The sequence below is a fragment of the Pipistrellus hanaki genome (assembly GCF_964339955.1).
Source record: "Pipistrellus hanaki genome assembly, chromosome: 10".
NCBI lineage: Eukaryota > Metazoa > Chordata > Mammalia > Chiroptera > Vespertilionidae > Pipistrellus > Pipistrellus hanaki.
Genome location: NC_140512.1, coordinates 11,396,512 through 11,411,182, shown reverse-complemented (window position 1 = coordinate 11,411,182; position 14,671 = coordinate 11,396,512). Strand labels below are relative to the sequence as shown.

Below are 14,671 nucleotides of genomic sequence, written 5' to 3'. Positions count from 1 at the left end.
AAAATGCTTTGATTAAATTGACATGCAACATTATATAATACCAGTGAAGATATTTACTGAGTGATACACAAGAAAATGTAGAGTGAACATGAAAATAATTTTGAAAGTAAAGAATGAAATAAGTTAAATGGAATATTGAAGCAGGAGGCCCCTTTGTGAGTGTGAGATCCGTATGAAACCTTCCCTGCTAGTCAGCCAGGTTCTTGTGCGTAAGTACCTGTCTTTTATGTTCTCTAAAAGTGCAAGTCCCAGTGCCTGTATATAAATAAATGGAATGAGTGAAATAATACATTTTGGTTTCTTCAAAATATAATGAAAATGGGCAATCTGATTAAGCATGCTTTAGTAAAAAGCATCCAGATAAGTTGTTTACAGAGATGCTGACATATGACTCAGAAGAATATTTCAGGAGTCTTCATATTTTGAGAAACAGTGACTTTGAAATATGCAGGAGTAATAATAGATGCCTCTATAGCAAACTAGGAAAGGGGGTTTCAGAGTTTTAGCTCTATAAAGAAGCTAAGGGAGGCATATAAAGAAGCTTGGTATGTACGTTTCATTTGCAGCATTTTTCCTTAGGCCATATGTTGAAAGGATAATTGCTCTTATGAATGCAAAGGATTCAGTGTTCGTTACTATATCAAGTGCTTTAACTTGGAGAGTTTTTCTTATATACCCATTTTATATCATTCTATTTTCTCTGAGTTACTATTGAAAATGTATGCTTTCTATTGTCTACTTATTAATTTACAAATAATTTATTGAGTACCTACTGCATGCCATGCACCATCCTAGATGCTGGAAATATTACAGTGAACACCCCAAAATTTTTGCACTTATAAAAATTTTATTCTAAGGCAGAGACAGACAATAAGACAAATCAGCATATTCTACCTAATAATAGAGTAATATGCAAATTAAACATTACTCCACTACACCCACCAACCACGCCCACCACCCAATCAGAGTATGCAAATTAACCCAACAAAGATTACAGTTAATTTGCATATGTGGAGGAGTGAAGACTGAAGATAGCATAGAAGAAAGAGGGAGGGAAAGTGGAAAGCAAGATGGCTGCGACTGCTGGAGGGAAAGCACTGGCAGCGCATGTGGGGCCGGGCTGGGCGAGGTGCGCACCGGAGGCGCGTGGCTGCGGGCGGCAGGTAGTGGTGGCGGCAGTGCACCCAAGGCCACGGAGACGGTGGCCATGGGCATGGTGAGGCGGGTGGGACAGGCGGGGCACCACAGCGGGAGAAGTTGGGGTGGGAGAGGTGGTGGTGGCGGGCCAGAAGTCATGCAGGAATATTCCTACAACAGGTCACTAGTATATAATAAAGTGAATAATGTTAAGGGGGAAAAATGAAGCAGAGGAGGAGGACAAGAAATCTGAGAAAGGAGTGGAATTTTTATTTTTATTTAAAATTTTTTTTTTTTTTTTTTAAATATACTGTATTGATTTTTTTCAGAGAGGAAAGGAGAGGTATAGAGAGTTAGAAACATCGATCAGCTGCCTCAACCAGTGTACATGCCCTTGACCGGAATCAAACCTGGGACCTTTCAGTCCGCAGGCTGGCGCTCTATCCACTGAGCCAAGCCAGTCAGGGCAGGAGTGGAATTTTAAATTGAGTGGCTAGTTAAGTCCTCACTGAGACATGGCATTTCGGTTAAGTTCTGAAAGAATTGAAGGAGCTCGTTCGTCCGTGGGCATCTGTGGGGAGAGCCTTCCAAGCAGGGGAAATCCCGAATGGCAAAGGCTGTGAGGTGAAAGCGCTTGTCATAGTTGCAGAGTATTGAGGGTGTCCATCGGGGACCAAGGAGGAGAGAGTAGAGGGAGATGAGATCAAAGAGATGGCAGTAGGCCAGGATATAAAGGACCTCATAAGTAAGAACGGAAGCCATTGGAGTGTTTTACTTCGGGGAGTGAGATTATCTCCCAGCCACAGGATCACACTGGCCACTGAGTTTTGAGATTAAAATGAAGAGAGGAAGGATAGAAATAGAGAGATGTTCAGAATACTCTAGCTATAATCCAGATAAAAGATGGTCATGGTGGGTTGAACTGAAATAAGTGGCTGGGTTCTGGATACATTTTGAAGATAGTAATCCCAGGATTTCCTGAAAGAATTATAATAGATGTGAGGTAATCCACTAGTGGTGATAAATTTCCATTGTTCTTTCCTAATTGATGAAAAAGACAGATTCTCACATGCTCTCGGAGTGTGATGTGCCTGCCATAACTTCAGCTTTCTTTTGTTCCTGAGTTTGAAAACATCCCCCGATTATTTGTGTCCTGTTGGTGCCAGGAGGGGTGAGTCCCTAGGGAAGACTGAGCCGGGACCGCCCCTTCTCTTGCCCTGCTGCTGTGTTACTCTCAGCCTTGAGGAAGGGTAAAGCGATGTGGCTCTGAACATTGGCAGCGACAACACTAGCGCATGAGCTCCCCCTAGACCAGTGTTTCCCAAACTTTCGACATATGTGCACCCCTTCTATAATTTTCGTAACGCTGAGTACCCCTCGTACTCATGAGAACGTAGAATTAGGCGCAGCTAAGCACGGTGCAGAGCATATCCCCACCAAACTCCGGTGCAACGCGTACCCCCACCAAACTCTTCCCGTACTCCTGGGGGTATGCGTACCACACTTTGGGAAACACTGCTAGACCATAAGCTTCCTGAGACTCCTTTCATTCCCCCGCTATGTCCTCAGGCCTGTCTCAGGCCTGTCTCAGGACCTAAGGCTCTGAAACACTGCTGAATGGTATAGCCGTTACATTTCCCCCGCAATAATAAATTGAAAAACACACCCAGCCAAAACCGGTTTGGCTCAGTGGATAGAGCGTCGGTCTGCAGACTGGAAGGTCCCAGGTTCGATTCCGGTCAAGGGCATGTACATTGGTTGCGGGCACATCCCCGGTGAGAGGTGTGCAGGAGGCAGCTGGTTGATGTTTCTCTCTCATCGACGCTTCTAGCTCTCTATCCCTCTCCCTTCCTCTCTGTGGAAAATCAATAAAATATATTAAAAAAAGAAAAACACACCCAGTCCTATCAACTAAAATTTGTATTGTACTATTGAGTCTATGATGCAGGGGTACTCAAAGGTAAGGTGACCAGACGTCCCGCTTTTTAACAATTTGTCCCGCGGCGTTTTAAAAAAGTCCTGATTTTTGTATGTGGGCTTCCTCAACTAATAAAAGGTGCTCATATTACCCAGCCCAACCTCAAGTTTTTAGTTTCCCCCGCATCTTCTAAGTTAACTAAAGGGCGGAGAAGACTGGCTTTGCAATTCGCAGCTGGGGCTGAGTTTCACGTCACAACACCCTCCCTTGTGAAGTTACTGCCCACTTCAGCCCGTTGGAACAGCGCACAAACGCCTGTGCGGGTTATCTATCAGTCAGAACGCGTGCGCGGGGGAGGCGCGAGCTGTGCACGCCGGGAGTTGTAGTTCCTTCCCTGTCTCATCCTGGGAGCCCGACCGACCCCCGAGCGCCCCCTGCGGCGCGCAGGCTCCGGGAAGCACAGCTCCTGCGGACGCCTGGAGCGTTTCCTAGCAACGGGGGAGCGGCCACGTCACAGCGCGGGTTCTAAACGCTGCTCCCCTCCGTTGGGCCGAGGCGTGTACCTTCAGACACCTGCGTGCTGGAAGGAGCACTCCCCACCGCCCCGCGTCCGTCTGTCCTTACCCGCCTATCCTGCCCCGGGTCGCTGGCCGCAACCTCCCCCGCGACCTCGTCTCTGAAGCCGGCTCTCGTCCCCCGAGCCCGCGGAGCCCACCGCCCGCGACCCCGGCCGGACGATGCTGGAGTCCATTCGCGTGACGGGTGAGTGCGGAAGGGCAGGCCGCTGGCTGGCGGGGCGCCGTGTCTGTCCCGCCGCTTGTGCGGTCCTCACAGCCCGAGGCCCGGGTAACGGTAGATGCGGGCTCCGTGCGCGGAGATGCCGGACTAGGAGATGTTGGGGGGAAGGGGGACGAAGGATGTGCGGAGGGGGACGAAAACGGTCCCTTTTCCTTAATCATGCAAAGATCACTGGCCCTACAAATGCAGTCTAAACACACATTGTTAAATTCTATTTCAAAACACAGCAGGTGTCATTAGGCATTATAGTGTCCTAGGACATAATTTTGTAGATTGCTCATAAAATCAGAGCTAACCAAAAGAACACTTTTCTATGTATCTGTGTGTTATACTGCTTATTTGTGTGCGTGCTTCTATTAAGTCAGTAAGGAGTTTTGAGATGATGTTTTTAAAAGGCCACGTTAGTATGTACTATACCTAGGTCAGAAACTTTACTTCATTAATTTTTTAAACAACTATGGATATTAATCATTTAAAAATTATCTCACATGATATTAGACTAGTTGTCTAGGCCAGGTTCCCAGCATTTGGTTCTGTATAACCTTCCTGCAAGACATGGCTCGCGGTAGTCCAGTATTAGAGGAAGAAGAGCAGAGTAAGAGGAAATGTCTGATTCTAACACCAGTGTCAAAATAAATGAGGACAGAATTTTTTACTTCCAGGCATTACAGTATCTAATAAACCATGTTTTTTCCCTCTGAATATTTTAATTGTAAGACTAAATTCCTTTCCATATAGTTATGATCTTAATTTTATTCTATTTTATTTCATGTTCCATGATATAAACTATGGAGCAGATTTTGCTCGACCATGCCATTGCTTGGATTGACCTCACTGTTATGTCGACAGGAAGCATAGACAGTTGCAGGATCTAAGATCTAAGGCAACTTAAACTGGCATTAAATTTTTTAAATGTGATTTGATGTAGATGCTATTTGCATCTTGAAAGACAATGGAAACGCTGACAGTTACTTAAAAATACCACCCCCTCCTTTTGTCCTGGAGCAGGGCTCCCAGCCTGGGCTCCTTACCATTGACTTAGTAGGTAATGGTTGGTTGTGGGGCTGTTCTGTGCATGGTGGAATGTTTCCCAGCATCGCCCGCCTCTGTCCACAGGTGCCAGGAGCAACACCCTCCCTTACCCAGTGGTGACATCCAGAAATGTCTCCAGACGTTGTCAAGTGTCCCCTGGAGGGCAAAATTATGCCACCCGACCCCCACATTTGAGGGCCACTGCCTTATACAGTTAGGTTCTGTCAGAGTGACGGTTATTTGGTAACGCTTTAGAAGTAAAATCAATTAAAATAACTTCCCCAAGGCATAACAATCCTTACAGAGAGGGTATACGAGTACGATAGTATTAGAGAGTAGATATTAGATATTTGACCAACTAGTCAGCAATACAAAGTTTTTTTGTTTTTTTTACATGCAGAGTTGGAAGGAAGAGAGCTGCTCTGTAAAATAGTAGACACAGTCCTCTTGCTTCAACTCTCTCTGTATAATTAAATGCAATGCATGTATTAATCTAACACTTCATGTTGAATACCTTGAGAGAGATAATTTGGCAGAGATAATTTATAGTTCATTAAAAATTCAAACAGCCATTTGAGACGACTCAGGCCTCAAATTTACAACCCCTTTAAAAATAATTAACCAGGTCATTTTTCAGAATGGTCTCTTCGTTTCTTTTACACAGTGCGTGGCCAGCTACCATGACAGTTCCGGAGTCCTCGCCCAGCTTTCCTTCCATATAGAAAGCCCCTTTAGAATGGCCAGATGCTTTAGGGAGCGCACCTCCCCCTCACTATCCCCTCACTCTTCACTGATGCCCAGGCGGCCCTTTCCCTGTCCACAGAAGTTTAGTTACCTGGGGTGAGAGCACTGATGGAAATGTGTGTGTGTGTGTGTGTGTGTGTGTGTGTGTGTGTGTGTGTGTGTGTTTTGAGCTCTAAAATCGCCATAAAGTTAGAGCAAACCGATGGGCTTTTATTTCAGGACTGAGCAATTAAATGCTTCTGAAATCACTCCTTATCTGATAACCTGCGTACTTTTGACTTATTAGCCATGATTTAACACAACCTAAATGCACCATTGTGGTGTAACTGCTGATTAGGAGAATGTGGTAAGAAAGCTGTGAGTTCTGTGTATGCTCTCTATGCTATTTGAAATGAAATCAAGTCAGAAAAGGTTTCTGTGCCTTCTCACAGCTTTTTAAAGAAGACAGTTTATTGTACTAAAGCCACCAAAAGGTTGGTTGTAGAATATAGAATTGTTTAATTGTTAAATTTACCTGGAAATCCAAATTTAATGATTCTAAGTATTTTCCCATTTATATTATTTCACGGAGTAGTTCTGTTGGAACTGAATATAACATTGAATAAAATAATGACCATAAACACAGGATGCACTGTTCTCAGCACTTAACGGACTTTTTTGTTCCTTGCACCAATACTATAACGTATGTAGTTTATGATCCCATTTTATAGATAAGAACCAGCACAATGTTCAGTGATGTGGTCAAGGTCACAGCCTCTGAGAGCCAAGATTCCATTCAGCTGAGCTCCATCCCCACGCCCCTGCTCCCCCCCCAGGAAAGGCCCGTGACAAAGACCATAGGACCTGACTTGAGCCACAGATTCAACAGGAAGAGCTCACTGACAGCACATTATCTGGCAGCTCACTCACGTTGGTGTTTTTTAGGTTTTTATCACAGACAAGTCTGTAAATTTCATTCTGAAAAGATCATATTTTACTAAAACTTTGTTTCAAAATAGAAAATAAGACATTGAGCTCATTCAATGAGTAGCAAGTGCTGTCAGAAACCACGTGAGACTGTGTCAGTTTATGATTTCTTACTGCCCACGTTTTGTGTGTGATATAGATGCGGCGTCTGGAAATGGAGCTCCTTGTAACAAATATGAATGTTTAAATGCCGGGGCCAGCGTCTTCTGGAGCTCACTGTGTGGCTTATGGGATGGGACACTTAGGTGCATTGCTCCGGTGTGGCCTGCAGCAGCAGGAGGCACCTGCCATTAAAACTTGCTTCAACACCACTAGTGGTTTCATCTTTTAAAAATAGTTTTAATTGATTTGAGAGAGAGAGAGAGAGAGGGTAAGGGAGAAAAAGAGAAACATCCATGAGAGAGAAACATCAATGGGCTTTTCCCCCGCACATCCCCTACTGGGGATTGAACCCACAACCTGGACATGTGCCCAGACCTGGCATCGAACGGGTGAACAGGATACCTCTCGGGGCATGGCAGGACACTCACCCACCTGAGCCACGCCGGCCAGGGCAACTAGTTGCTTCATTTCCTTATGCTGGATAGATTTTTCTCTCAACCATCAGGCATTGAAGTCTTTTATCTTTTCTCACCACTCAGATATTCTCTTCCCTTTGTTACGTCCTTGCATGACCAGGGCAGTGAGCAAAGACGAACACAACTAAGGGATCATACAGTGTCAGTGTCGGGGAAGGCCACCATACAACAAATGTAAGGCTGCAGCCACGGCAGTGCTCTGAGCCCCTCCCAGAGGTTTCCTGAGCTAGTGTGTGTGAAGTGAAGGACGAGTAGAAGAGGATCTAATAAAGGGGAGGGGAGAACTCGCCAAACACAGGGACAGGGTGAGGAGGTGCTGGGTCCGGAGAGAGAGGTGAGCGTGAGGGGCTGACACGTGGAAGGCAGCTCCAGTGCCTGAGTCCGGGACTGTGCAGGGCGCACCCGTGGCAGAACTGACCACGAGTGACCGCAGGTGCCGTGCCGAGGGGTTTTGTGTTCATCCGAAGTGGGAAACCGGGGGAAGTTCGCCATTGTTTTAGATGGTGTTTAATGCTTCTCTCACCACAATCATCACTTCTGGCATTACAGAACACTCTGTGTATTTTCACTTGTAAAAAAATAACACCACCATTTGTCCACCAACCAGATCTGAAATATCATGGCTGACATGTACACATAAGGAACTATTTGACATTGAAATTGGGACTCAAAAGAACTGTTGGCCCAGAAAGGAACTCACTACAGACTGATTCATTTGCCTCTCAGCATAACCATTATGGCTTGTCGCAGCTTCTGTCCTTACAAGGGTATTTCTTGGATCACATGATCTCACACATCTAGAGGAAATAATGAACAACATAAACTGATGAACAAAAACAGACCCAGAGAAAGAGAAGCAGCGATCAGACTCTCAAACCTCAGAGGGAAAGTAGGGGAGGGTGGGGGTAAGGGAAAGAGATCAACCAAAGGACTTGTGTGGATGCATATGGGCCTAGCCAGTGGCCATGGACAACAGGGGGTGGGGGCATATGTAGGGAGGGGTTTGGGATGGGAATGGGGGGATGAGGACAATTATGTGATACCATAATCAATCAATCAATCAATCAATCAATAAATAAATAACACCATAACAGTTTCTGACCAGAAAACAGAGTCATGTTATAAAGAATCATTGCCACTAACAGTAACACTGAGGTATTCCCAGCTGGGCCGGTGGCATTTTTAGGAATCCTGGAATACTGTTGTGTTCCTCAGTTCCTGGAATTGTAATAGCAGGATCTTTTCATCTCATTGTTTTGTTTTGTTTTGTTTTAAATATATTTTATTGATTTTTTTACAGAGAGGAAGGGAGAGGGATAAAGATCTAGAAACATCGAGAGAGAAGCATCGATCAGCTGCCTCCTCCTGTACACCCCCTACTGGGGATGTGCCCACAAACAAGATACATGCCCTTGACCAGAATCAAACCTGGGACCCTTGGGTCCGAAGGCTGATGCTCTATCCACTGAGCCAAACTGGTTAGGGCCATCTCGTTTTTTAACTTACAGTTGAGAAACTATATAGTGGGTGCTGTTGGATTTAGAGATGACACCATTAACTAGAGGCCCAGTGCATGAAATTCGTGCAAAGGGCTCGGCCCTCTCAGCTCGGCTGCCTCGGCCCTCACGGCCTGGCTGCCTCTCGGCCCCGCGGCCCTGCCCTCGGTCGTTCGGAAGGTTGTTCCGCCGTCCTGTCTAATAAGCATATTAACTCTTTATTATATAGGATAGCTTTTCTATTATAATGCAGACAGTTGGGAACAAATATGTTTTCAAAGATACTGATTTTTTCATAAGTCATTTTTAAAAATTAAGGTGTAACTTACATTCATTAAGGGTCACAAGTCTCAAGTGTGGAGCCTGATAAATTTGCACGTATGTAACCACTACCCAGAACAAGATGTAGGACATTTCTTGCTCTCATTAGCCTGGTACCTTCTCCTAGTTATAAGCCCTCCCTCTAAGCTAGCCACTCTGTTGATTTCTGGTTTTGAGCTAAACATAAATGGAATTATACGGCATGTGCTCTTGATCTCGTTCATTTGCTCTGTATTGTCTGTAGGATTCATCTGCATTGTTGCTTGCAACCACAGTTTGTTCTTTACATTGCAATATACTCGTCTATTATATGACTATATCACAGCTTAGTCATTCTTTCTACTGTCCATACGGATGATCTCTTTTGAGGTTAATTAAATTAATCCCCAAGTAAGATAAACACTTGATCAAACTGTTTATCTTATTTGGGGATTATTTGGTTTTGTGTAGCCCTTTCTTCGGCTTGTCATGGAGCAGCCTGTTGTTTTGTGGTGCGAATTGCCCCGGTTCTCAGGTTTCATACGTATTAGTGAACCATATAAAATTGCCGTCTTGTGGGTCAAAGCCAGTTGGATGGTAGTTTTCCACCAGGCTTTGTTTCTGGCGATGTAATCTTCCTTTCAGCCCGGGCCCTCCTAATTACTGTGAAACCTCACCTCTTCGCGACCGAGAAACACGGGGAGTCAGTGCACAGTGCTCCCCGCTCCTGCGCCTCTAGGTGAGGAGCCTGAGGCCCCGATGGGCTTCGCGATTAGACTGATGTTACAGAGAGGCCATTGAAAGCCCCGGGAATGGACGCCAGGGCTCCTGGGACCCTTTGCTCCCGTTCTACATACAAACGGAGCTTTCATTGTGTTGGTAATCTCAGTGTACTCACCTAGTTGTGTGACTGTACTGAGTTTCAATTCTGATGTAATATTTCCCTTTTTCCTCGGTATGAGTTATCAGGTTGGGATGAATGATTTCTTTGATCAACAAATCATGTGCATTTACCCCACGGTTCTAGTGCAGCAGATTTCCAATGGCTCGAATGCTACATGAATGACTTTTAATATGAGAAAGTTTGATTTTTAGTTACCTTATTACATTTCGGAGGGAAAATGAGTTACACTTCCCCCAAAGTTTTAATTTTTCAGAAAAGAGGAGTTAAAATAGGATGTTCTTCAGTAAAACCTGATTGGGCTTTGACTATGTTCTTTAAAAAAAAAAATAATGTGTGTGTGTGTGTATATATATATATATATATATATATATATATATATAATTGATTTTTTTACAGAGAGGAAGGGAGAGGGATAGAGAGCTAGAAACATTGATGAGAGAGAAACATCGACCAGCTGCCTCCTGCACACCCCGCACCGGAGATGTGCCCACAACCAAGGTAAATCCCCTTGACTGGAATTGAACCTGGAACCCTTCAGTCCACAGACCCACGTACTATCCACTGAGCCAAACCGGTTTCAGCTGGGCTTTGACTATGTTCTTACTCGGTTTTAAAAGTCCTTTTTCTTAAACAATAGTATTTAAAATTACAAGAAAAACTCTGAGTTTCCCTAATACTTTTCATGCAACTGAAAACAAGGTTAGTGTGCCTGCCGTGAGGAATTAATTTACATCCTTCTTGTGTGAGTGCTTGACGGGCCACCTGCCCACGGTCATGAGCTTCGTGGGGTGCCAACATTCGGCAGGATTGGCATTTGCTAAATCAGAGCCCTGGGGGTGCTCCCAGCCTGACTCGGCAGGTGAGGCTGGGAAAGGGCCGAGGCTGAGCCTCGGGCAGGCGGCGAGCACGTGAACGGAGATGCGGCACCTGCTGGGGGCGTGGCGGGTCCCGCGCTGTCACACACTGCCTGCTCCGCCTGCTCTGCCCGCTCCTCCTGGAGGGTTTTGGCAGATGGTGTCAGACTTTGTCAGAGAGCCCTGAAGTGTGCAGGTGCTCGAGGTGGAACAGGACTGTGAAGGCACGGGTCACTGCTTTATGACAAGACAGAAGAGCTCTGAGGGCTCCCGCTTGGTCACAGAGCTCCTGCGTCTTAGGAACCACCGAGAGCACTTTTACCCTGAATGTTCACTTTTTAAACACCAACACAACATAAACGTACCCACCATCACAGTTAGACACTCCTCATAGTTTTCTGCATTGACTTTAACTGGGCAGCTTTCCCCTTTCAAACGAGGGCCCGGTCCCTCCCTCCGCCTTCCTGGCTGTGCCCAGTCCTCACCTGACTTCCTAGGTGTGTGATACCCATTCTTATCTCAGCTCTCTTGCTCTTTCCCTTTCAGGGTCCATTTCGGTTTTCCTTTCTTATCTCCTGAACTCCTGGGGTCTTTGGAGAAACTGACCTTGCCCCTGGGCATTCCTTAGCCCAGGTTGCCCGGCCTGCCCAGCTTGGAGCACCAGTCGGCAACACTAAAGTGCAAAACCTCTGAGGAACGGGGATCCGCTCCTCATGAGAGTTTTGTTTGTCCTGTTTATTTTTGGCTGGTCGTTAAGCACGGGTTGAATGGCTTCTTTGTGAAGTCAACGCTCCTACCTCTCACCTCTCAGCTTGGAAACGCAGTAGACATTTAACCCTCACAAGTTCATACTTTCATGTTATCATTTAGACACCAGCATTCACACTTCACATGGTGGCCTGGAAAATGTTAAGTAGAAGGATGTTTAACTAACTACCTTACATGCTTGGATTATTATCCACTTTCGACCTAAAATCATTTCTTTTCCCTCAACCCTGGACTTTAAGTAAACACTTCCATGTAGAGCAGGGTGTCTCTCCCTTGGCACTGTCTTAGGATGAATATTTTGTTGCAGGAGCTGGCCTGTGCATGGAAGAATGTTTAGCATCATCTCTGGCCTCTGCCCACAAGATGCCAGCAGCTCCTCCCCCTAGCAGTGACAGCAGAATGCCTCCAGACATTGCCAGTTCCTCATTATATTTCCACTGGTGCGGTGTCTCCTATGTAAACACAGAATGCTCCCACAACTACTAACACCTGCTGACCTACCATGGTCGGAGAGTGCCATGTTCAAGGTCATGCCATTCATTCTGAGTACATTTACGGAATGTCTGCCAGATCCCAGGCTAGATGTTGGAAAGAAAGAGAAGACTAAGACACGGTCCTGGTACCTATCTTAGTCCATCAGTATCCACATTGCCACGTCTTACTGGCAGCCGTGTTCTCTGCAGAGGAGAAGTGATGCGTGTTGTGCATGCAGCTGAGTTCATCCTGAGTGTCTGTGGATAACTGAGTGGGTGACCATACACGAGATAATGAGCATGGATCCTGTGATCAGACACACCTGCATTCAGGCCACAGTTTGTCGTTTATTACTCTCCTGTCCTATAACCTTGAGCCAATTATTTAACGTCGCCGAGGCGTGATATAACATGTACAGCTTTGGTGTGAAATCCCAAACTCACAGAAGTGTGGCAACAGGTCATGGCGCTATTTATTATTATTATTATTTTTCACTACTTATTGTGGAAATATCTCATCTTGAATGGGTGGATGACAGATGTGTGTGGGTAGTTTTTAAAAAATGAAATAAAACATGTCTTTCTTGGCAAGGCAGGCACTCGTCCAAGTCAGTTAGCATTGAACTTGCCTCAGCAGGAGGGCCCAAGGTTGAGAGCTAGAGACACCACAGTCCAGGAGACCTGGGGGCGAGGCCTGGTTGAGAACCATGATGCGTCCCATTTGCAGAAGGAGTTAGAACAGTTAGTGACCAGACTATGTCCGATTTATAGCTGTAGCCTCGTTCAGACAGCAGGAGGAAGGCTGACTCAGCCACGTGGTCAGTGTGGACTGAGGCTGAAAGCACTGAGGCTCTGCTGACCTCCCTCGTCGTTTCTCTTCACATTGCTCTCCTCCTCCTCTCAAGTCTAGGTCATAGCTCCTGCTTTTCATGCCTAAGCTTTGGCTCCCTTGCATTATTATTCAGGTCTTCCCAGGACTGTCTCGAATTCATAGCCAGATTAGAAGCTGGTTGAAATGCATTCATGCAGATGTATTTTAAGAATGTCGTATTCTGAGTACCTATGTAATAGTCATTACAAATTTTTTTTTTCAGACATGGCAAGAAAAATCCTTGATTTTTGTTCATCTTAATCTATAGCCTAGAATTAAGAAAACCAACCAGCTAATGTTGAGTGACATTACTTAAACATGCTTGAACATACGCACATCATTATTTCATCTTAAAAGTGGTTTTCAAGATCAATAAGGCAGTGTTATTCTTCCTTCATTGATGGCTACCTTTGTATAAACTGTCAGATTCCAAGATTGGATTGGCTTTGAAAGTGACTTGGATTTAAGAAATCCCCATTCTTTGGTAGAGTTGAGTATTCAGATTATTTACATGTACTATCGCACATCTATATTAAACCTTGTTCATCTACATGGTTTGGTTTGAAGCTGTGCACTTCTAGAGATAACTCAGGGGCGACAACGTTTAGCATGACCAAAGTTTAGTAACATGAATACTTACAATGTCTTTTCTAAAGATTGTTGCAAAGTTACAAAGCCTGCAGAACCTTCAGCATACTTCCCGAGTCATAAGCAATTCGTTTCATGCGGTATCTTTGTTATTCTTGTGTTTGGTTTTATTTACTGACACAGAGAAGCTGCACTGGCCTGAGCAGGAGCTGGCCAAGAAGTCCGTGCTGAACGCCGAGGAGGCCGCGGCCCCCGACCGCCGCCGGAGCGCCTCCCAGCTGCCGCCCGGGGTGCTGAAGGACATCTTCACCACCGGGACCAGCAGCTACAACGTCCTCCTCCAGAGCAGAGAGGAGAAGAGGCATCAGCCGCCAAGGCGGTCCTCCTCCGCCCAGCCCAAGAGATGCAGGAAGCCCAGCAAGTCTCCCAGCTTGCCGCACAGCAAAGAGCTCCGCAAGGCCAAGGCCCCGGCGCCGGGGCTGAGCAGAGGCGCCTGGTGCTGCCTCGACCGGCAGCCTGCCGCCCTCCTCACGGGCACCCTGTCCAGCCCTGCGGCCTTTACGTCCAGCATCTCTGTGACCGGGAACAGCATAGCCCTGACGCCCAAATCCAAGCACAAGGTCAGGCGGCGCCATTTCTCCCCCAAGCCGAAGCCGCAGCCCCCGCCGCAGCTGTGCCGGAGTTTTGAAAAAGATGATTCTTCCGGGAAGAAGTTTTGTATTCTGACTGCCATAAAGCCCACCAACCTGGACAAGGAGAAGCTCAGGTTCTTCAAGTCCGACTACACCTACGACCCGCAGTTTGAGTACGCGAACCCCTCTCTGCCCAGCGTGCTGGCCAAGCACAGCAATGCGTCGGACCGGTTTCTCAAGCAGGTAAAGCTCCTCAGGAGCGGGGGTTCCATGTTACATAGCTGAGGCAGTTACTGGCAGTCTTGTAAAAGGAAAGAAAGACTCTGAAAGTATCCCAGTTGTTTCCATGTTATAGTTAATCCCCATCCTGGACACATGGCAGGAAATTCCCAGGTAAGTGGCACAGCCTCTCTGTAAACTCCGTCACACTCATCGCGCTCCGTAAAGAATCTGTTTCATGGACTCCGTGGCAGGAAGACTCTTTATTAGATTTTGGTTTTTGTTGTTAATCCTCTCCTGAGGATATTTTTCCATTGGTTTTTAGAGAGCGTGGAAGAGAGAGGGAAAGACAGAGATAAACATCGATATGAGAGAAACACATCCATTGGTTGC

At 46.0% G+C, this 14,671-nt stretch overlaps 1 protein-coding gene across 4 annotated transcripts in view; it reads left to right on the top strand.

The window, feature by feature from the left end:
* The first annotated feature begins 3,497 nt into the window (after window positions 1-3,497).
* MATCAP2 (microtubule associated tyrosine carboxypeptidase 2) overlaps window positions 3,498-14,671 on the top strand; it is a 270,425-nt gene continuing 259,251 nt past the window's right edge. For 3 of the 4 annotated variants that reach the window (XR_014796136.1, XR_014796137.1, XM_084896895.1), the window contains exons 1-2: window positions 3,498-3,817; window positions 13,611-14,302. Coding sequence is in view for 2 of the 4 variants with exons in the window: in XM_084896895.1 (XP_084753021.1) it covers window positions 3,793-3,817; window positions 13,611-14,302 (717 nt within the window). In the remaining 2 variants the exon portion in view is untranslated. Of the gene's footprint in view, window positions 3,818-13,610; window positions 14,303-14,327; window positions 14,453-14,671 lie in introns of those variants that run through there. The other variant, XM_084896896.1, reaches the window with a different exon arrangement.